At 38.6% G+C, this 24,411-nt stretch overlaps 1 protein-coding gene across 4 annotated transcripts in view; it reads right to left on the bottom strand.

The window, feature by feature from the left end:
* RPS6KB1 (ribosomal protein S6 kinase B1) overlaps positions 1-24,411 on the bottom strand; it is a 54,947-nt gene that overhangs the window by 12,573 nt on the left and 17,963 nt on the right. For 2 of the 4 annotated variants that reach the window (XR_004960334.1, XM_036268634.1), the window contains exons 4-12: positions 23,663-23,731; positions 11,506-11,653; positions 8,570-8,627; positions 7,033-7,133; positions 3,958-4,048; positions 3,686-3,776; positions 2,466-2,573; positions 1,838-1,900; positions 1,579-1,656 (exon numbers count right to left, since the gene is read on the bottom strand). Coding sequence is in view for 2 of the 4 variants with exons in the window: in XM_036268634.1 (XP_036124527.1) it covers positions 1,579-1,656; positions 1,838-1,900; positions 2,466-2,573; positions 3,686-3,776; positions 3,958-4,048; positions 7,033-7,133; positions 8,570-8,627; positions 11,506-11,653; positions 23,663-23,731 (807 nt within the window). In the remaining 2 variants the exon portion in view is untranslated. Of the gene's footprint in view, positions 1-1,578; positions 1,657-1,837; positions 1,901-2,465; positions 2,574-3,685; positions 3,777-3,957; positions 4,049-7,032; positions 7,134-7,722; positions 7,937-8,569; positions 8,628-11,505; positions 11,654-23,662; positions 23,732-24,411 lie in introns of those variants that run through there. The other 2 variants (XR_004960335.1, XM_036268635.1) reach the window with 2 other exon arrangements.

The raw sequence follows: 24,411 nt of genomic DNA, 5'->3' as shown, positions 1-24,411 counted from the left end.
GAACAGCATCTGGTCTCAGATAGCCCCATCTCTCTCGTTAAGTAATACATAGAAACAAACACAGGGAAGCAGCCGTAATGAGGAAACAAAGAAATAGGTCCCAAATGAAAGAACAGAACAAATCTCTAGGAAAAGAACTAAGCGAAATGGAGATAAGCAACCTAACAGATGCTGAGTTCAAAATACTGCTTATAAGGATGCTCAGTGAACTCAGTGAGAACCTCAGTGAACTTAGTGAGGGCCTCAAGAGCATAAAAAGACCAGTCAGAAATGAAGGAAGCACAGTCAGAAATGAAGGAGGCATTAACTGAAATAAAGAGTAATTTACACAGATTCAACAGTAGAGAAGGTAAAGCCAAGAAGCAAACCATCAATTTGGAATATAAGGAAGCAAAAAACACCCAATCAGAACAGCAAAAAGAGAAAAGAATCCAAAAAAATGAGGATAGTGTAAGGAGCCTCTGGGACAACTTCAAGCACGCCAACATTCGCATCTTGGGGGTGCCAGAAGGAGAAGAGAGGAAACAAGAAATCGAAAACCTCTTTGAAACAATAATGGCAGAAAACCTCCCTAACTTGATGAAAGAAACAGACATACGAGTCCAGGAAGCACAAAGAGTCCCAAACAAGATGAACCCCAAGAGGCCCACACCAAGACACATTATCATCAAAATGCAAAAGGCTCAAGACAAAGAGAGAATCTTAAAAGCAGCAAGAGAAAAGTAGATAATTACCTACAAGGAGTTCCCATAAGGCTGTCAGCTGATTTCTCAAAAGAAACTTTGCAGGCCAGAAGGGAGTGGCAAGAAATATTCAGAATGATGAAAAGCAAGAACCTACAATCAAGATTACTCTATCCTGCAAAGCTGTCATTTAGAATCGATGGTCATATAAAGACTTTCCCAGACAAGAAAAAGCTAAAGGAGTTCATCACCACCAAACTGTTACTATATGAAATGCTGAAGGGTCTTTTTGAAGAAAAAGATAAAATATATGAACAAACAAAATGGCAATGAATACATATCTATCGACAATTGAATCTACAAACAAAATGAACAGGCAGAACAGAAACATTCTCATAGATAACAGAGAACATTTTGTTGGTTGCCAGATGGGAGGGGGGTTGGGGGGAATGGGTGAAAAAGGTAAAGGGATTAAGAAGAACAAATTGGTTGCTAGACTGATAAACCTCAAAGAGAAGGGGGTTGGGAGTGGGAGGAAATAAACCAAAGAACTTATATGCATAACCAATGGACAGACACAACAGTGGGAAAGGCAGGAGGGGGGCGGGAGTGGGGAGGAGGGAGTCAATGGGGGGAAAATGAGGAACATCTATAATACATTCAACAATAAAGATAAAATAAATAAATAAATAAAATGGGGAGAAAGCAAGGGCATAGACAAGAGTGCTGGGGGGGATGAAATGGGGTAGGAAGCGAGAGGAGGGTGTCAATGGGGGAAGAAGTAGATACATCTGTAACAAAAATAAATAATAATAAAATATATAGTTTAAATAAATAAATAAATTTTTAAAAAGTACCAGGTTCCTCTAATCATATGCTTTTCATGTATACATACCAACAGAGGTTTAAAGGGCGGTTCCACCTTCCGAGCCAGCAATTCTTCCCAGTTAATATGTCTGAAGAATGGATGAGCCTAGGAAAAAAAGAGCAGAAAGAACAGTCAAGGGGAACAGACTTCAGTGAACTGACAACTGCCTGCCTGAAGTTACCAATCACAAAATAAGCTATACTTATAAGCAACTATATACAACCTTCACAAATACATAAAATTAGCATTATCTTCCCCTCAAACCACCAAGCATGCCAATCCCTACTTGAACTTCTCCAGCATCCCCAGGACCAGCTCCAAGACGAGAAGCAGCATTTCTTTTCAGCAGCTTTAGGGAGAAGGAAAAAACACTGATTAACTTTACTTAGTCAAACTGATTATTTTTTCTTTATAGAATCTGCTTGTCTATTTTGCCTTGGAAAAATATGATTTATTTATTTATTTATTTTTTCTATCCTCACCTGAGGACATTTTTCCATTTTTTGTTCAGATAGAGTGGGAGGGAGAGAGAGGAACAGAGAGAGAGAGAGAAACATCAATGTGAAAGGAACACATCGAGCGGCTGCCACCCGCACGACCTACCAGGGCCGGGGACAAACTGCAACCGAGGTACGCGCCCTTAGCGGGAACCGAACCCGGGTCTCTCAGGACCGCAGGCCGACGCTCTAACCGCTGAGCCAAACCGGCCAGGGCAATATGATTTATTAATTACTACTAAACATTATTTGGAAATAAAAAGAAAGTCTTTAAACAAATGTGTACTTTCTCTACAAAAATTATAGGCTTTTTCATTCAATATCTGTGCATGATTCTTTATTCAAAATGTACGTTTAATTCTACTTAAATCCTAGTAGTTTAGGCTTATGGTTTCAGTGCCTATTTAAGAATCCTACCTTTTTAAGCAGATCTCTGGCTTCTTGTGTGAGGTAGGGAGGCAAATTGAGTTTACATTTGAGGATTTTGTCAATTGTTTTCTTTCTATTCTCCCCAGTGAATGGTGGCTAAGAGTAGAAGAGAATGAGAAAAATTAGCATATAATAAATCAAAATTATTCATTTCCTGAATTAGTTATGCATAGAGATCAGAAATGTATGCTGTGACATAGGTACTGCTAAAGACTAGTTCTGAAACAATGGGACAGAGGAAATAGTTATGTCCTGGAAGGAACTGAGTTTCTACCATTAACTTTGTATAATAATGGGTACCCTATGTAATTTTATGCTTCACTTTCTCCATTTATAATATAAGGGCAGTATCTATTTTATATCTATTTCACAGGACTGCCATGACATAGCTCATTTAAATGAAAAATTTTTTATTTTTATTTAAAAAATTTTTTTTGGTATGTGCCCTTAGCGGGAACCAAACCCAGGACTCTCTGGTCCTCAGGCCAACGCTCCAACTGCTGAGTCAAACCGGCCAGGGCTAAATGAAAATGTTTTTAAAAGTGCAGGGGTCCCCCCATGTTCATAGCAGCACTATTTACAATAGCTAAGATCTGGAAACAGCCCAAATGTCCATCAGTAGACGAATGGATAAAAAAGCTGTGGTACATATACACGATGGAGTACTATGCAGCTGTAAGAAAGATCTCTTAACCTTTGAGACAACATGGAGGGACCTGGAATGTATTATCCTAAGCTAAATAAGCCAAACAGAGGAAGACAAGTATCATATGATCTCACTTATTTGTGGAATATAATGAACATAACCGTCTGAGGAATTGGGTAGTCCCAGAGACATGGAAGTGGAGTTCAGACTGACAATCCCCAGAAGAGAGGATGGGGGAGGATAAACCACAGAACTTATATGCATATATGCATGAACAATGGACATGGACAACAAAGCTGGGGACAGGGCAGGGAGTGGGGGAAGGGGGAAATCAGTGGGGGAAAAAGGAGAAACATCTGTAACAAAAATTAATTAATTAATTAAAAAGAAAGTGCAGGGGTCATATTACTTACTACTAATAAAGCATTTTTTGTGCTAAATTAAAAAAAATAAATCCATTGGTAATTTCAAGAAGCACAGGAAAGGTCTCTTGCGACAGTGATTTAGCAGCTACTCAGCACAGACCATACATAATACATGCAGCTTTTAACTGTGCACCTACTGCTCCAGTCAGCATGTCATACATTAATGCTCCCAAACTCCACCAATCCACAGCACGATTGTGGCCACTTCTCATCAAGATTTCAGGGGCCCTACAATGAGAAAAATAATATGCCTAAAAAATCCACCCATTTGCATATCATCTGAATAAGAATTTTTAAAACAAAATATGAAGCAAAATGCTACAGAAAATTTAGTACTATTACTTTAACCAGGTAAAAGATAGCTATTACTCCCAAACCAATTATATTTCTTTCAACATGCAGCTCTCACATGTATTCAATTGTTCCACAAAATGTGTGTGTGACTGTTCCATCATGAATAGATTCTTTGCATAGTCCAAAGTCTGTTAGTTTCACATGACCTACAATGAAAGATTATAGCATGGTTAGTCTGAGATATCTAAGTATGTGCAGTGTTTAAACACATCATACAAGATAATAATCTATCCTTCCATTTAACTTTTTCTGTTTTAATTTCTTTTTAACATATCAAGAACTAGCGAAGTGTCAAGCATAAAATGGAATGTTATCTCTAAGGCTAGAACAGAGTCATTTTTGCCAATGATATTATCTATCTAGAAAAGGGAACGTAAAGATAAAAGAGTGAAACGGCGTGTCTAAGGCTCCAGTTTTACCTCTACCTAAAATCCTCTATAATCCTGAGAAAGTAATTTGTAGGAAAAATTGATGAAGTCTGGTTTAAATACAGACCCTGGACTGGCCAGTTTGGCTCAGCAGTTAAAGCATCAGCCTGAGGACCAATTTGGTCCCTAGGTTTGATTCCCAGTCAAGGACACATACCTGGGTTGCAGGTTTGATCCCTAGCCCAGGTTGGGGTCATGCAGGAGGCAACCAATCGATGTGTCTCTTTCATATCTATCTTTCTCTCCCTCCCTATCTAAAAAAAAAAAAAAAATCATTGGTAAAATATCCTCAGGTGAGGATTAACAACAACAAAAAAATACACAGACCCTAATAAAGACATTCTGCACCTTTTAAACAAAGGTGTGGCACCATACTTCAAATACGCAGCTTTTATCACAGTGAACTGTGACAATTCTTAAAAAGGTCTCACAAAGTGACTATAACAAGTTAGCTCATTCTGCCAATATACTAGCAGTTCAGAAAAAGAAATGAAATTGCTACATGGCATGGAACCATCATCTCAGATTCAAAAAAATGATAAACTCACCACCTTACACAAAGAACATTTCACTTCAAGTTCAGCTTTATTGGACTGTCACTAGATATCCAGTGGTTCAACAATCCCAGGGACCTTACTATTCCAAGTTTATTTCAGAAAAAAAGAAAAGGCAATGGCCTATTGTTTCAAATGTGAATATCTACTTTACCCTGACACAGAAGAAATATGACCTTTATTTTCAGAGAACCACTTGACACACTCAGCTTATGAATTAAAGAAGTTAACTAGTCACTTCCCTATTCTATCCTTTGCCTTATAATTCAGAATCAATATCCACATTCAGGGGATGTGTGCAAACCGGGAGGGAGGGAAATATACATACTTCCATGATGTACTTGGTTAAATGCAGTGTATCTCCTTAAAAAAAAAAGAAAGGAAAGGTGCCAGTGTGGCTCACTTTGTTGGAGCATTGTCCCGTAACTGAAAGGGGTTGAGGGTCTGATTCCCAGTCACGGTACATGCCCAGGTTTTGGGTCTGATCCCCACTGGGGGTGCATGTGGGAGGCAGCTGATCGATGTTTTTCTTTCTCCCCCCTCTCCCTTCTTCTCTCTCTAAAAATAGGTTTAAAAAAAAAGAAAAGGAGGGAAGCAGTTTGAAATATTTATACATGTGTCAGTTGTCCATATACCATTTTCTGCCCAAGAATTTAAAATTGTTAACGACCTTGTGCATTGTTTCATAGATATCTAAGGCTTAGCAGCTGCTACCAGCCCCCAGATATCCTGGTTACCTGGTTGCTCCTTTGGAGTGTGAGTGAACTGCCAAGTCTACCTAGCCCAGATTACTCTCACATAAACTGAACTGTCTGTAGCAGCATGTAATTATAATCAAGGCCCACTGTGCCGAACCTATAGCTGTATAAATATTAATGTCTTACTTTTTTTTGTTGTTTTTTTATCCTCACCCAAGGACATTTTTGCATTTATCTTCAGATAGAGCAGGAGGGAGAGAGGGTGGAAGAGAGAGAGAGAAACATCGATGTGAGAGAGACACAATGAGTGGTTGCCACCCACACGACCCCAATCGGGGCCGGGGACAAACTGCAATCGAGGTATGTGCCCTTAGCGGGAACCGAACCTGGGCCTCTCTGGTCCATGGGCCGAGGCTCTAACCGCTGAGCCAAACCGGCCAGGGCTTACTTTTATGTTTGTTGTCACAAACGAATAGCAAGAATAAACTGATGCCTACTAAATTATGTTATTTCCAAAGCTACATCAATTATTTTGGTTCAATTCTAAGCCTGTCCTTTTTTATAGCATTAATAATATCATAAAAGTACTGCTTCTAATAATTATATATTTTGCCCGGCCAGTGGGGCTCAGTGGTTGAGCATCAAACCATTCACCAAGAGGTCACAAGTTCAATTCCCGGTCAGAGCACACGCCCAGGTTGTGGGCCAAATCCCCACTGAGGGGCATGTAGGAGGTGCCCAATGGATGATTGTCTCTCTTCCTCTCTCTAAAATCAAAAAAGAAAAAAATTATGTATTTTCATCATTAAAGAAAACCCAATATGTAACATTAAGATTCATTTTCCCTCGCCCTGGCTGGTTTGGCTCAAGGGTTAGAGTACTGGTCTGTCGACCAAAGAGTCACGGGTTCGATTCCAGTCAAGGGCACGTACCTCGGTTGCGGTTTGGTCCCCAGCCCTGGTGGGGGTTGTGCGGGAGGCCACCAAAACAACATGTCTCTCCAGCATTGATGTTTCTCTCTCTGTCCCTCCCTCTCCTCCCCTCCTTCCCTCCCACACTATCTGAAGATAAATGGAAAAATATCCTCGGATGAGGATTAAAAAAAAAGATTCACCTTCCAATTTAATGAATAAACCAAAATTTGTGTTTGCACTGGCTTTGGCTCACCACATTTTATGTAAGGATTTCAAAAAATGATAAGCTATAAAAAGTAAGAATTAAATTTTAAAATGTAGTTGAGAGGACAGCTGCCCTCAAGGCCCTTTAATCTCATCAACCATAAATACCTAAATATTTAAATCTCAGCAAGTATCATGATGCCATAAATTTTGAGGGAGAAATGTATATAATAACAGGCATGTGAATATGGGGCTCCGAAAATGACCATGACCTGTGTGAAAGGGTTTTACGATGATTATTTACTATAGAATTGTTTACAGTATATCTCCACCTTGGTGATTAAGCATGATATTCTCCGGCTTCAGGTCTCTGTAGATGATCCCCTTTTGATGTAAATGCCCCAAAGCCATGGAGATTTCTGCCAAGTAAAAGCTGGAAACAAAAGTGATTTAATAAAAATTAAAAAGTCATCTACTCAAAGCAGTTTATGTATGGAGCAAAATACCTTGAAAGAAACAGACATGCACCAAAGAACAAATTAGTGGCAGGGGGAATAGTGGGGGAAGTGATGGCATAGGATCTGCCAAAAGGCAGGGAGACACATTTCACTCTTTAGTTAAAACTATAAAATATTTTATTTCATCATTAGAACATATTGCTAAAATTGCAAATAAGTCCAGAATATGCCAAACTGTTACTGGTCATGTTTTATTCTGTCTGTGTAGGATCTAGGCCAATAGTCATTCAGATCAAAACAAATTTCTTCCACCCACCCCCAATTTTAAAATCCCATAGGAAATAAGAATTTTGTTATCCTCAAAGAATAAATCTTAGTTTCAGAAGATACCTTATAACCTGACCCTTAGAAGCCCACTCATCCCTTACTTAAAGCTGCATATTTATATATAGTACATGCCCAAAGTACCTGCCCTCCCTCTTGCCAGACAGCCCAGAGCTATAAACTGTGTGACACTCAAATTTATCTACCTCAAAAGAATAAAGGGCTGAGTCAACCCTGTCTGGATTCGAAAAGCACAAGGCACTGCAATATTGGCTGCATAACAATGTTGCAATCCTGCAGATTACTCCAGGATGAGAGGGTGTGTCCTAGAACTGAGGCAGTTTCACAGCCAGCACAACCACAAACAGCCTCCAACATGGCTCAGAGAGCCTCCTCCAAAAAAGGGCACTTCATCCCTAAGGCTCTTAAATGCAGCTTCTCTGTTAGAAAAGGCCTGAAATTAAACAATGGAATGCAGTTTGGTAATTAAGGTAGAAAAAAACATTTAAGTGTTTTCTATTCAATTAATGTGTAGGATAAACTGACTTATTATTACCCAATACTATCATCTCACAAAAGGATGTGTATTTTTAATTTGAGGTAGATGTCATCTTAAGAAATAGGAGGGTAGATCCCATCCTGGCCATAGAATAAATCCACAGATGATATGTGCAGGCTTATTACCTGCACAAGACTGCACTTTGGGAACTGGGAAGTCTGAGAAAAAAGGAGACGATTGCTGATACTTTCCACTGTTCCGCACACAAAGTTTCACTGGAAAATCACACTCACCCACAGCCAAGGCAGGCAGCTTACCAATTCAAGGAAAGAAAGCCCCAGTGAGAATGGTTCTGTTAGGAACTGGCGTGATGAGCGGTCCACCCAAGGCCTGGAGGCAAAGGAATGATGTGACCTCCAATAGCTGCCCAGTCCCAAAGCTGCTTCTCTCCCCCTTTAAGTTCTGAGTGACTGACTGGCTCCAGAACAATTTATTGAATCATTTGGCTGCCCACAGTGGGAATAAGGCTTTGCTTTTAATGATATGAATCATTACCTGAATCCATGCAACCACAAAAATTTCACTTACCAGGCTGTGTCTTCCATAAATATTCCCTCTCTTTCTAACTGCATAAATAATTCTCCTCCTGTAAAGAAACAAAAAAGACATTAGAAATAATACAATCTTCCAACCCATTTCTAATGAGAGGGGTCTGTACTTTCCTTTTAACCATGATTAAAAGACATCAGTGCCTTAAAAATAAAAAACAGATCCTTAAAATTATAGGTATAAAACTAAGTCCTCAGGATTCTATTTTTAGCAGTATTCCCACTTTTATGTGAAATATAAACTTTGGAATTCTAGGTTTTATATCTATAAACTTAAAAATTTGTATAAATTCCAGCCCTGGCCAGTTTGGCTCAGCGGTTAGAGCGTCGGCCTGTGGTCCCGAGAGACCCGGGTTCGGTTCCCGCTAAGGGCACGTACTTCGGTTGCAGTTTGTCCCCGGCCCTGGTTGGTCGTGTGGGTGGCAGCCACTCGATGTGTCCCTTCACGTCGATGTTTCTCTCTCTCTCTCCCTTCCTCTCTCTCCCTCCCACTCTATCTGTACAAAAAATGGAAAAATATCCTCGGGTGAGGATAAAAAAAAAAAAAAAAAAAAAAAAAAAAAAAAATTTGTATAAATTCCAGACCTGAGTTAAAAAAGAAATTTTGGCCCTGGCCAGTTTGGTTCAGCGGTTAGAGCGTTGGCCTGCGGTCCGGAGAGACCCGGGTTCGGTTCCTGCTAAGGGCATGTACCTCGGTTGCAGTTTGTCCCCGGCCCTGGTTGGTCGTGCAGGTGGCAGCCACTCGATGTGTCCCTTTCACATCGATGTTTCTCTCTCTCTCTCTCTTCCTCTCTCTCCCTCCCACTCTATCTGTACAAAAAATAGAAAAATGTCCTCGGGTGAGAAAAAAAAAAAGAAATTTTGACCCTGGCCAGTTTGACTCCGTAGTTAGAGCGTCAACTCTAGGACCAAAGGGTTGCAAGTCTGATTTACAGTCAAGGGCATTTACCTGGGTTGCAGGTTCAATCCCCACCCAAGTCAGGATCATGCAGAAGGCAACCAATCGATGTTTCTCTCTCTTTCTCTCTCTCCTTCCCTTCCACTCTTATCAGAAAATCAATGGAAAAATATCCTCAGGTGAGGATTAACAAATAAAATCTTGATTAAAGCTTCTCTAACATTTTACCCATTGAGAAGAAAAATGTTAGTAAATAACTAAAATCACCCTTGAAAATTAGTGAATGCCCAGTCTCATAACTCTTAAACTGAAAGAACCTGGCAGCAGCCTTGTAAAAAGCATGGCACGATTTGAGTGTCAAGATAAATGATAATAAACGATTATATCCAACTGAATCATTTTAGAATCCATGAGTCCACGGTGATATAAATCAAGGAATAGATAAATAAATCTTAGATAAATTAATTTTTTTAATGGAGGAGATGGGAAAGCTCTTCATTACAGCTGAATGTCAAATAATAAATGAAGGAGGCATGATGGAATAAGAAAAATCACTTGGCAACCATCATAGTTAATTGTTTTAGGCAAGAATCGATGGATGCTAAAACCATATTTGAAAAGCTTGATGAGAGACGAGATATTTAAGTAATCTCAAAATATCTCCTCATGATACTTATTAATAACAAAACCTCACCAGGGTAAAAACCTTATACATGTGATCAAAGTTAACATCAACAATAATGGCACAAAGATATATATTTGTGTGTATACACACACACACACACACACACACACAATGCACCTCCTGATCTGATACACAAAGGAAACAATGTCACTTGGATGGTCCTCCCCAAAATGTATCACCTGAAACTAATCCTGAGGAAACATGGATAAGCACAAATTGATGGATTCTACAAAATAATTGGCCTATACTTGTCAAAAATGTCAAGGTCATGAAAGAGAAAGACTGAAGAACTGTTCCAGATTAAAGAAAACTAAGGAGATATTATTGTATCAATGTTAAGTTCCTATTTATAATAATTTTAGTATAGCTTTATAATAAATTTAGTATTTATAATAATTTTAGTATAGATACTGTTGATTTTAGAAAATATACACTAAAATATTTAGGGGCAAAGGAAAATCATGTCTGCAACACTCTTAAATAGTTCAGAAATAAATTATGTATATATGTATTCGTGTATACACACACACACACACACACACACACACAGAACACAAGGATAAAACAAAACAACTGTGGTAAAATGATAACACTTGGGGAATATAGGTTAAGGGTATGTGGGAGTTGTACTATTCTTGCAACTTTTTGTGAAAATATAAAATTATGTCAAAATTAAGTTACAAAAAAAAAACCTGGCGAATGTCACACAAAGTTACTAAATTCTGCAGCTTTCTCTTCCATGTTACATATTATTGGGAAATCTCTATTTTTCAGAAAACTCAAGTGTACTTGCGTGATCTAGAAAATGATATGTGGATTAACTAGTTCCTAGGAGGTGGTAAACTCTGGAAAATGTGGATGATTTCTAATGTAAACTGCATAATCTATCAATAAAGCTACATTAAACCAAAATACTTCTGTTTTGAGACCCATTTCCAAAAATATGCAATATCTTAAACAATACTGTAAGTTTTCTACTTCAGTTTAGAAATACCTTAATGATTCATTTGAATTATAGTATCTTACCCATGTGTAGTTAATTTGACGGCACCATCAACTAACTGGGTGTTAGTTATTCTGTTAAGTAACTGGTTACAAAGGAATTAAGATAAAATTTACAGATGGGAGAAAAAAAACTTAACCTTTAAAGTTTCCTTCATATTTGTCTGCAAAAAGAAACATCTGGTCACATCTGAATTCCTTATGTCAATGTATTCGTCAATTTTAAGAACTATTTGATCACATTGGGAAAAAGCATTTTTCCATTGGAAAATAATGTTTTGACCCAGTTTCTGGAGCAAATGCAAATAATTACACCAAACTGTGTACTGACCGCTGAGATACTCAAGGATGAGGTAGAGTTTTCCACCAGTCTGAAAGGCATAAATTAAATCCACAATGAAGGGATGCTTTACTTCCTCCAGAATATTCCGTTCTGCTTTTGTATGAGCTGTATCTTTAGCATTTCTTACTATCATTGCCTAAAGGAAAAGAGATGATCTATAAGAACAAAACAGTAGACATTTGATTCTATAGTAGCCAGAAAATCTAATTTGTGCTTTTCCCCCCAATATTAAACTATTAATTATAGTTAACACCAGAAATTGAGATAAGGGTAAATAGAAGACATGAGAGTATATATCTATATCTATATCTATATCTATATCTATATCTATATCTATATCTAATCTATATTTGCATCTATATCTATATCTGTGCTGTTTGGATTTTTTGCAGTGAATATATAAATGAAAACCTAAAGATACTTTTTAAAAAAATATAAGCAAATTATATTCATTAACTGTTGAATGTCTACTATGCTCTGGGCTCTGTAACAAGAAAGCAGAACTAACAGAAGGAGTCTCTAGACCACAGGAGCCCAAAGTCTCAGGGAAGAGAGATGTCAATGGAGGAAAGCATAAGGTGCTATGGATCAACAGGGGAACTGCATCTGACCTGGCAGGAAGTCTTCCTTGAGGCGGTAGTACCTAAGCTGTATCATGAGGTTACTAAGATGAAATGTGGAGGACATAAAAAAGCATTCCCAGTGCAAAAGAGGCTTGACAGAATAAGACATATCTAGCAACTCTGTAAGTAGTTCAGTATGGTTAGAAGTGGTTAGAGATTAGGAAGAAGATGTAGGTGGAGGCCAGAAAATAGAAGGCCTGGGTATCTGAGCCAAAGGTGTTTGAATCTTATCTTAGAGGCAGAGGAGAAATGCGGAGGTAAGGGAAATGAATAACACTTGCCTTCCAGAAAGACAGTTCTAGTAACAATGTGGAGTTCTAGGGAAGAGATGAAATGAGACCTGTTAGGAGGCCAGGTACAAAAAACTAAGCAAGAAGTCAGACCTGTAACTAAGAAAATGAAGATTAAAATTTTAAAAAAGAAAGGGTAAAGGTACATCATTAGCATTTTCTGACTAACTAGATACGAAAAGAAATGATGACATCATGGTGTCTGTTTAAGTAATAGAATAGATAATGGTGTCATTTAATAACAGGGAATGGAAGCGAAGAAAAAAGTTTTAGGGAAAAATTATGCATTGTTTTGGACACATTAAGTCTAAGTTCTAGGACTAAGTTCTGGTGCACGTCCAGCAACATGAAAAAGCATATATACAGGTTATTAGTTGCAGTATTATTTGTGAAAGTGAAACATCAGAAACACCCTAGATGACCACGCATAAAATATTGGCTGAAAACCTATGGACTAGCTACACGATGTGTAAAAAAAGCTTTACAAAGAATGAGAAACGCCCTGGCCGGTTTGGCTCAGCGGTTAGAGCACTGGCCTGCGGTCTGGAGAGACCCGGGTTCGGTTCCCGCTAAGGGCACGTACCTCGGTTGCAGTTTGTCCCCGGCCCTGGTTGGTCGTGCGGGTGGCAGCCACTCGATGTGTTCCTTTCACATCGATGTTTCTCTCTCTCTCTGTTCCTCTCTCTCCCTCCCGCTCTACCTGAACAAAAGATGGAAAAATGTCCTCGGGTGAGGGGAAAAAAAAAAGAATGAGAAACATCTCCATAAAATCAAGGTGCAAAAGAGCATATATGCCATGACAGTATACACAGTATGCTACTCTTTTGTGTAAGAAAGAGGAAATAATAATATATATACACGTATCTGCTTATAGCTATGATTATAAAATGCAACTAAGATAAACCAAAGCTAATGACAGTAAAAAGGTAGGAAAGGAAATGAGATATGCCTTCTAAGCAACACCTCAATGGTTTTCTCATTCTTTTTTTTTTTTTTTCTGGCCTAAATCAAGTACTACTATGATTATAAAATGGTGATTTTGAATTCCAAACCATGTTAATGTTTTATATATTCCAAAAATAAAATTAAATCAACAAGGATGGAGGAGGGAAATAAAACTGAATACAACAGAAATACATATACTTAAATGTTACATTGAGAATTTTACCACAGTATAAAAGATATTTAAATAACTTTACACTACACATGTAGTGACATACATATATAAGCATAGCATAACAAAAATTGCAAAGAAATATTTTTCTTTTTTTTTCAATTACAGTTTACATTCAATATTACTTGGTATTAGTTTCAGGTATACAGCATAGTAATTAGACAATCATGTACTTTACAAAGTGTTCCCCCTGATATTTCCAGTATCCACCTGGCATTATACATTGTTATTACAGTATTATTTACTATATTTCCTATGCTGTACTTAATCTTAAACCACATTTAGTAGGTTTGTAGCTACTAGTAGTATTGGTATTCTCAAACTATTATGTATATAACATACAAATGAGTAAATTTACTGATACTATCAGGCATCTCACTATGGAAAAACGGAGATGTAAATGTGGACTGAGGAAAGAACTCTATGAAATTAGATTGGAATTAGGGATATCAACATGAAGCCATGATTTAAAGCAAAAACAACCAATGACACCCCAATAAATTCAATAAATAAGAAAAAACAGAAACAAAAACAAAAACTCCCTAGCTCTCTGTCCACTGAAAGAGCCAAAAACGATGACATTTTAGTAGCAAGGAGCACAGGTGGCAACCATTATCTTGGTTTTTGTATCAAAAGTAACCAGGGCCACTCTGGCCAGTTTGGCTCAGCAGTTAGAGTGTTGGCCTGTGGACCAGAGAGTCCCGGGTTCGGTTCCCGCTAAGGGCACGTAACTCTGTTGCAGTTTGTCCCCGGCCCCGTTGGGGTCATGTGGGTGGCAACCACTCGGTGTGTCTCTCTCACATCAATGTTTCTCTCTCTCTCTCCCTTTCTCTCTCCTTCCCGCTCTATCTGAAGATAAATGCAAAAAAAAGTCCTTGGGTGAGAATAAAAAATAAAAGTAACCAGGGCCCTTGGAGAAACGATTGGTTCTGGGCCACGATCAGGGAAAGTGCAGGGTAAACCTAAAGCACTCTATTGAACCAAAAAATAAGAAAGTAGTCAAAAACTGAAAGGGATCTCTCTCTCTAGCAAAATTTAGGACAATTTGAGGACCAAATTGAGTAACAAAAGAAATGGATAATACTAAGGAAAAAAGTCCATACTGACTTTTTAAAAAATGTTTTGTTTTTTTTTAATCCTCATCCGAGGACATTTTTCCATTTTTTGTACAGACAGAGTGGGAGGGAGAGAGAGGAAGAGAGAGGGAAACATCGATGGGAAAGGGACACATCGAGTGGCTGCCACCCACACGACCAACCAGGGCCGGGGACAAACTGCAACCGAGGTACATGCCCTTAGCGGGAACCGAACCCGGGTCTCTCTGAACCGCAGGTGGACGCTCTAACTGCTGAGCCAAACCGGCCAGGGCTAAAAAATGTTTTAATTGAATTTTTAAATACAGGAAGGGTGAGGGAGGGAGGCAGGGATGGGGGAAGAGAGAGAAACACCAATGCAAGAGAGAAACATCAACCAGTTGCCTCCCACACACACCCTGACTTAGGATCATGCAGAAGGCGGCCAATCAATGTTTTGCTCTCACATGAGTGTTTCTCCTTCTCTCTCCCTGTCTCCCTTCCTCTCTAAGAAAATCAATAAAAAAAAAAAAAAATGAAAAGCTCTTACCTACAGAAGAATTACACTAATATAGGAAAAAATAATAAAAATAAAAAGGTCTTCACTTTATAACCACCACAGTAATTAATATTTGATTTGGACAAGAAACAATGGATGATAAAAACCCTGGGGAAAAAGATTATTAGGACAGCCCTGGCCAGGGTAGCTCAGTTGTTTGGGCATCATTCCATGCACTAGGAGGTATGCAGGTTTGATTCCCAGTCTAGGGTACATGCCTCAGTGGCAGACTTGATCATAGATGGAGAGTGTGCAGGAGGGAGCCAATCAATGTTGCGTTCTCGCATCAATATTTCTCTCTCTTTCCCTCTCCCTTTTTCTCTCTCTAAAAACCAATAAACTATTCTTTTTTTTAAAAAAGCCCATACGGTGTGGCTCAGTGGTTGAACGTCGACCCATGCACCAAGAAGTCACTGGTACGATTCCCCATCAGGGCACATGCCCAGGTTGTGGGCCAAATCCCCAGTGGGAGGTGGCCAATCGATGTTCTCTCTCATCGACGTTTCTATCTCTCTCCCCCTCTCCCTTCCTCTCTCTCTCTAAAATCAATGAAGAAAAAACATTTTATTAAAAAAAACTTATTACGACAGAATACTCAGTCTCTCACTATCATTCCATAAATACTTATCAATTACAAAGGTGAAAAGATATCTATACAATGGAAAGTCTAGTGGACACTACCTCAACTAAGTGCTCAAACTCAACCTTGTTGAAGAGTGGGACAGACTGAATTATTGTATTTCCTGAGCCTATGTACTGAGGACACAATACACCTGCAAAAAGTATTTTACATAAATTTAAAAGTAAGCATTTTCATGACGAAATAATGAAGCATATTCAAGTTAAGGGATACTCAGCAAAACAACTGGCCTGGACTCTTCTAAAAAATGTTAATGTCGTGAAAGGCAAAAAAATTTAAAAACATTTTTAAAATGCTAGGAAATGGCTCCAGAGTAAAGGAAACTAGAGAGACAGGACAACTAAAAGCAATGTGTGGTCCTTAATTAAATCCTGAATAGCAAAAACAAACAAAACAGCTATAAAAAACATTACTCACACAACTGGAGAAATTTGATAATGGACAATGTATTTGAAAAGAGCATTGTATATCAATGTTAAAGTTCCCAAGTGTGATAATTACACTGTGTTTATGTATAAAAAAGCCCTTCTTCTTAAGAGATACACACAGAAATACATACAAAGATAAAAAAAAAAATATTTAGGGGAAAGTGTCATATCTACAATTACCTTTAAAATTGTATAACAAAAATAAATAAAACAAAAAGTTTTAACATACATATACAGAGAACGGAGATGAAGAGAGGGAGAAGCAGCCCTGGCCGGTTTGGCTCAGCGCTTAGAGCGTCGGCCTGCGGTCCGGAGACCCGGGTTCGGTTCCCGCTAAGGGCACGTACTTCGGTTGCAGTTTGTCCCCGGCCCTGGTTGGTCGTGTGGGTGGCCACTCGATGTGTCCCTTCGCGTCGATGTTTCTCTCTCTCTCTCCCTTCCTCTCTCTCCCTCCCACTCTATCTGTACAAAAAATGGAAAAATATCCTCGGGTAAGGATAAAAAAAAAAAAAAAAAAAGAGAGAGGGAGAAGCAGACAAAGAAAATATGGCAAATTCAACAACTGCTGATCACTGTACTATTCTTACAACTCTTTAGAAAGCTCGAAAAGTTTCAAAGATATATTATTTGTAACTGCTCAGGAGGTTTAAATTTTTTAAATAATTCTGAGAAAGTCTGAGAAGCGAAGGACTGAGAGATAAGATAAAAAATCAGTAAAGTAAAATCACATAAGTCAAGGAAGCACTGTTTCAAATTGCTATGGTCAATAGCTTCAATGGAACAGAGAAGTAAAGAAATAAGACCATTGGGTTCAACAATTAGGATACTGGTGAGATAAGGGACAAGAGTTTCACTGAAATAGTAATCATTAAGTCAAAATATAGTAAGTGAAAAAAAGAAAGAATAAAACATGATTTCTCAAGAAATTCAGCAATGTGAAAAAAAAGAAATTAAAAAAAAAAAAGAAATTCAGCTATGAAAGGCGAAGAGGGTAAAGGCTACAGGGAGACCCGCAGTGAAGGAAGAATTTGTTTGGCTAAATACGGCAAAGGCATGAAGATATTTAAATTTAAAATGTCATGATAGAAGATTAAAAAAAGAGAGAGGAGTGGCAGAGAATAGACCCTTAAGAGGCAGAAAAGGATGGAATCCAAAACATAAAAGAACAAGCTTAGGCACACAGAGTACACATAAAATTCCAGAAAGCGCATGCTGCACACATACTCTGGATCAACAGGCTATCAGGTCCCCAGAGTGAGCATGTGTGAGGAGATGTGCTCGGAGTAGGGCAGGCAGCTTGGTGACCTCTGCTCTTCCAAGGGAGATGGTGTATCCTACCTTCGCTGCCCAGACATGGCCAAAGTGCACTGTCTATCCAGCAGGCTGAACGCAAGGAAAAAGAGAAATTCCAAGGAGGCTAGCCATCAGGAACCAGATAAGAAACCCAAGGATCACAAATGAGAAAACGGGTTGCACAGGAAAGATCCAAGACAGCGCCTGGCACTCCTTCCCAAGTGACCTATTCTTCACTGGCATACTAAAATCATACCCAGGGGTGGAGATTTAACATTAAAATGAGACATGTAATGTATGGCTAAGCATGTTCCAAGAATGTTTGGGAACTGCACATGCTTTCTTGGAAATCCAAGAACTCTCTACCCTTTCTTGGAAATCTCTGCCCATGAACCAGCCTAACCAACCCCCCTCCATCCCCTGCCCAATCCTTTAATACTTTCCTAATTTAGAGAGAGGTAATCTTCAGAGCAAGAGCTCGTACTTCTCCATTCTTTGATCAAAGAGTCAAGTTTCTGATCTGTTTTAACGAGGGGAAAAAAAAAACAAAAGAGAGGGAGTGGGGCTTAACCTTGGAAAGGAGGAACACATCTCCCACTATGACTGGAGAGAAGAAGTAGAGAGACAGATGAAAATGTAGATTAACGCGATACTGAGGGTAGACTTCAGAGCAGGAAGTCAACGGGAGTCACACCTGACAGCCTCAAGCAGGAAGAGAAGCAGTCTGCTAAAAGAAGTAGAGGGATGGATAGTCAAGGCTCTAACAGTTGAAGAGAATGGAATGAGTTGGCTAGGGACATGTAGAAAAATGTTTGGTGAGTACTGAGGGTCCAAATGAACTGGGACTATGAAATTTGATCCAGCACCAATGTACAAGTTTGTCTGATGTATGCTAGCAATGCTCAGTAGCTGAGATACAGGAATAAAGGTGCATTAACAACTAAACTCGCTGAGGACTTTTCTGACCATAAGGTCAATGGAGCTAGCAAGCAACTCAAGTGGTAGATGATGTTGACTAGGAGGTTGATTCAGAATAAAGTGAATTAACCAATGTCACCCAAAAAAATTCAATAAAAATTTGAAAAATTTAAAAATAGCTTATACATTGCCTGGCTGGAGTGGCTCAGTTGGTTGAGCATCATCCTGTGCACCAAAGGGTTGCCAGTTCGATTCCCAGTCAAGGCAAATGCCTGGGTTTTGGGTTCAATCCCCAGTCAGGGCATGAGTGAAAGACAACTGATCAATGTTTCTCTCTCACACTGATGTTTCTATCACTCTCTCTGTCTCTCCCCCTTCCTCTTTCTAAGCATATCCTCAGATGAGGATAAAAATAAAAATAGCCTGGCCCTTGTGGCTCGGTGGTTGAGTATCGACCCATGCAACAAGAGGTTGCCGGTTCGATTCCCAGTCAGGGCACATGCCCAGGTTGTGGGCCAAATCCCCAGTGGGGGGGCAGCCAATCATTGTTCTCTCTCATCGATGTTTCTATCTCTCTCTCCCCCTCTCTTCCTCTCTAAAATAAAAAATAATTTTTTAAATAAAAAATAGCTCAGCTAGTGTGGCTCAGCATTGAGTGTCAACTCACGGCACCAAAAGGTTGCTGGTTCGATTCCCAGTCAGGGCATATACCTGGGTTGCGGGCTCGATCTCCAGTAGGGGACATGCAGGAGGCAGCCAACTGATGTTGATCCTTCTCTCTCATCAATGTTTTTTATCTCTCCCTCTCCCCTTCCACTCTCTCTAAAATCAATAAAAACATTTAAAAAATTAAAATGAAAAAAATAACTTAGCCCTGGCTGGTTTTGTTCAGCGGTTAGAGGATCAGCCCACAGACCCAAGGGTCGCAGGTTTCATTCTAGGTCAAGGGCATGTACCTGGGTTGAAGATTCAATCCCTGGCCCCAGTCAAGGTGCATGTGGGAAGCAACCAATTGATGTGTCTCTTTCACATCAATGTTTTCTTTTTTTTTCTCTCTCTCCTTCCCCTCCCTTCCTTCTACTCTCTAAAAAAAATCAATGGAGCCCAGCCGGTGTGGCTCAGTGGATTGAATGTCATCCCATGGACTGAGAGGTCCCAATTCAATTCCCAGTCAGGGCACATGCCTGGGTTATGGGCTCCATCCTCAGTAGGGTGCGGGCTTGATCCCCAGTAGGGTATATGTAGGAGGTAGCCAATCCATGTTTCTCTTTCACATTGATGTTTTTATCTCTCTCTCTCTCTCCCTTCTCTCCCTAAAAAACCAACAAAAACATACTTTTTGAAAAAAATCAATGAAAAAAATATCCTCGGGTGAGGATTAACCCAAAAAGATTATACATTAAAAAAATAAAGTGAAATAAGAAAGAAGCTAAGAACTTGATTAAAAAACAAAACAAAACAAAACAGAAAGATTAAAAGACTAAAGGGCTTAGGGCCAAAGACCAGGCAGGTGAAGTGGAATGGAGGTGAAAGCTGGTATAATTGAGATCATAAAAAAATTAGAAGACTAGCCTATTGATTACTTAATACAAGAACAGTGAAGACACCCAGGATGACAAGACCTGGGAGTGGGGGAAAAAGACTGATAAAAGGTAAGAGTGTGCTATATGCTTAAACCTCAAATAGTAAGGGTTTTAACCACAGGATAGAAGAGTAATTTTAAGAATAAGCTTCTCACCCAGCCTGTGTGTGGCTCAGTGGTTGAGCGTCGACCCATGCACCAAGAGGTTGCCGGTTTGATTCCCAGTCAGGGCACATGCCTAGATTGTTAGCCTGATCCCCATGGGGGCATGCAGAAGGCAACCAAACAATGTTCTCTCTCATCAATATTCCTAACTCTCTTTCCCTATCCCTCTCTCTCTACAATCAATAAAGAAAAATATATAAAAAAACAAAACTAATTTATTTTTTTAAAAAAAGAAGAAAGAAAAAGAATAAGCTTCTCTTCCTGGCTGGTGTGGCTCAGTTGGTTGAGCATCATCCCATGCACTGAAAGGTCACTGGTTCGATTCCCAGTCAGGGCACACGCCCAGGTTGTGGGTTCAGTCCCTATTCAGGGCCCTTAAATGAGGCAACTGACCAATGTTTCTCTCTAAAATCAATAAAACCATATTTTTTTTAAAAAAGCCTCTCAGTTCTTCCCTTGAATTATACAGTAGGAGAGTGAGAGACAGAGACTACATTTGTTTCAAATGCTAAATCCTAGTATCTAGCATAATGCCTAGCACACTGCAGATTCTCAATTAGTTCAATAAAAGAAGGAATAGAGGAAGTATGACCAATCTGTGAGCCACTAGCCTTAAGTCAAAGGTTCTAAAATTTACAGTGCAGGCCAAACTAAATGCCATGGGCAATAGTAATTTGCTTCCAGCATACATTTTTGTTACAATGGTAGGGTAGAGAGATAGTTGTCAGAAATACTCTTTTCCTCAACATTCCACCATGAGCAAATACCAAATGAGACCATACCCATAAAGAGTAAACAATCCCAGGATACCTGATAAATCCAGACAGACTATCCAGATATAAACAACACAGTTAAGAAAAGGGGACACCTAGTTCTACTCTCATTTCCTCTTCAAGGCTGGAAAGAGGTATATTCTTATCACATACTCAAGTCAGGAGGGTTAGTATTCTCTGCTTCCAGGATAAAAAAAAAATCAGAAGGAAGAAACTCAAAGGGAGCATATATAGTCATCTTATCCAGGGATTTAGGAATTAAAACCCTAGGCTTAAAACAAACAAACAAACAACCCTAGGCTTAAACCTAGCAATCTCTTCCCTTTCATTATTTTTCCTGTGAGCTTTTTCAGGAACACCAAGTAAAGAATGGGACAGTATCTGATTCTCTAGCCCAGGCCTGGGGAAAGAAAAACCCCAAAAGTGGGAAGGAGTGTAGCTAAGTGAAAGGAGAGACAAGCAAGTTAGGTCTCAGAAGCCTGGGTCCAAAAAGGAAGCCTGACATTTAGTAATAATTAAAGTATATGAATTTCTCAATACACCACACACACCCACCACCAGTGAAAAAAACAACCACCTCTTTTTTTCATTATAGACAATGGAGCCAGAAACATACCTCACTCGAGATATAATTATGACTAATTACGATCATCTCTGATTATCAGGCATGAATAAGCAACATAAGCAACATATCAAAAGGAGTGGATTACTCCAAGAGTCTTGACCAGTACTTCTTTTAACATTTCTAGAACTGTCTCCAATTCTACAACCCTAGGCTTTTATCTGTAAACCTAATATGGTTTACAGATAAAAAAATAAAAAAAAATCATTAATCTCAAATTATTTCAATGGAAAAGCCAGATAGCAGATCCTGACTTGCTAATGCAGAATCTGATGTTCAGAATACTTAAATTGCTTCTTTAAAACAATCATAAATAAGGTGTGGCCACAGTATGTTCCTTGGTTTTTGAATTAAGAAGTTATTTATACTGCTTAAGTAAAAATCAAGAAGATAAATAAATATCAAAGCATTAAAAACCCTATATTTTTTTCCAAAAAGTCATTTTAATTACCTTTTTAAGTTTTCTACTAGTACTTATTTTAAGACAGTGTGATCTTTTCATAATTTAATCCCATACAAAAAGAACAAGAAACCAAACACATAATCCATCATCTTAAATAAAACTAAGAAACATGCATAACTCCACACCTCAAAAGTGAAGACAGAAAGGATAAAGTAATAGTACGTTATTTAGTATAGTGAGGTATGATCAAACTTAAATGCCTGCCAAGAGAAATAACTCAAAAGAAGTGGATGCCATCTACAGAACCCTACCAGGGTTCAAAAATTAGATGCAAAAATAAAAAGAAAGGGGGAAAAAATTAGAGTCATCAGGGACTAATGCCAGAGAGAGCATCTGAAAGTCTGTATAAGTAACAGATACACCAACAAGGTTCCCATCCTCACACTAACCAGCCAGTCAATTACCAGTGTACTCTCTAGAAAAAAAAAAAAAGAGTGAAGGATCAATACAGAGTAAAATGCTAAAGTAAAAATGACTTCAGTAAAAGTATGCATGTGGAAAGGTGAGATCTCCATCTCTCTTCTCTCTCATCTACCTCCAGAATGCTTTTTCTAGGCAAAAGAACAGAGGATCTTTCTCAGCACCAACTGATCCATACCAGAAAAAAGACCTATAGAGCCCTGGCTGGTTTTTCTCAGTGGTTAGAGCATCAGCCCGCAGACAAAAACAAAAGACCTACAGATACTGATATCTGGAAGACATGGGACCCAGGAAATAAAAAATCCCACATTGAAAAAGTCAAGAGAATTTCAAGGATTGTGGTAAAGGGAAAGTCCAGTAATGACATTTATGCCTAGAGAGCTATCAATACAGAAGATTCGTATGGGATGTCTCTAGGAAAATAAATGATAAACTGAGAAAAGGAATATCTAATAAGTGTGACCACAGAACATTGCCTGAAAGGTATTTAAAGAGTTGTTGGAAGGTATAGAAAAACAACAGTAGATTCAATGAAACTGAAGTAAGAGAGTGCAGGGTAAAGGGAGGAAGGGGGAAGGGGTGTGTCCAGCTTGGTTCAGTGGTTAGAGCACTGGCCTGAGGACTGTGCATTCAATTTCCGGTCAAGGGCAGGTTTGATCCCCAGCTGAGCAGGAGGCAACCAATCTGATGTCTCTCTCACATCAATGTTTCTCTCCCCCCGCCCAACTCCCTTCCCCCCATTCTATCTAAAAATCAATAGAAAAATATCCTCGGGTGAAGATTTAAAAAAAAAAAAAAGGGAGGACGGGGTAAAAGAAAGAAAAATAGAAAGTCAATACATAATTCTAAAACAGATGAATTAAGTGATAGCAGAATATGCTAATTAGTTAGAAACATGGAGACCAGAACAAAGAGATAAAAGTTACCGCATAGAAGAACTGAAAGAACTCTCCTTTCTACCCTCGCCAAGCAGAAAGAAAACAGGAATAATAATAATAATAAAACATATCCCACGTTCTAAGAGGACTTACAATTGTGTTAGAAATATATTTTGACTGAGAATTTTAGATCAAAATGTAGATTTTAATATAGTCTGGGGGGAAAGAGGAGAGAAGAAATCACCTTTTTAAGCACCTTCATGGCAAATATTTTCCCAGTATTTGCTCCTGTTACTTTTCGTACTTGAAAAACCTGTATAAAAAATAAAAGTGTTTGTGTGTTATTAAAAGCTAAATAAACTATGCTAGTCAACTCCCTTAATTCCTATTTATAAGAAAAAAAGATATAGTTTATATTTTTGTAAAAACTAGTACCAAGAAGGGCTGTGTGCAAAAAAGATAAAAACAGCAGACTATATCAAAGATTTAGTAGTGAAATCTGTTACACAACATGGGACTTTCCTATTTGGTCTGCTGACATCTGATGGCAAAGTTGGGCAATACCATCTAATGATAAACCCTCCATGTTTATACATAAAATATAAGTTTGCTTAGAAAAAGCTATAATCAGGGTTCCCAGAAGCATAATACCAAACTTAATAATTGTAAAATATTTCATGAAGTTCTTCCAAGGATGCCTTTGTTCTTGCTTCACATAAAACTAGTAATAGCTGACAGTAATTACTGTTTACCTATTCCTTAAAATAGCTATAAAACATTTTCATGCAACAGCTAATATATGTGAGACTCAAAGTGCATGTGTTACACATTCAAGATGATTAGAACATATTAGAATGTGTCCTTAGGCCTAAGAATATACTACAAAGTCATGCTTTGCAAAAAATGAACACTACACAATAGCATAAATAGTTCTCAAACTTTGAAAGAGAATGGATAGGAATAAACTGTCTTCAGCAGAACACATAAAGGTGA

Source organism: Molossus molossus, unplaced genomic scaffold (assembly GCF_014108415.1).
Source record: "Molossus molossus isolate mMolMol1 unplaced genomic scaffold, mMolMol1.p scaffold_m16_p_19, whole genome shotgun sequence".
Taxonomy (NCBI): domain Eukaryota; kingdom Metazoa; phylum Chordata; class Mammalia; order Chiroptera; family Molossidae; genus Molossus; species Molossus molossus.
Note: the sequence above shows the minus strand (reverse complement) of the source record. Positions and strands in the feature narration are given on the sequence as shown.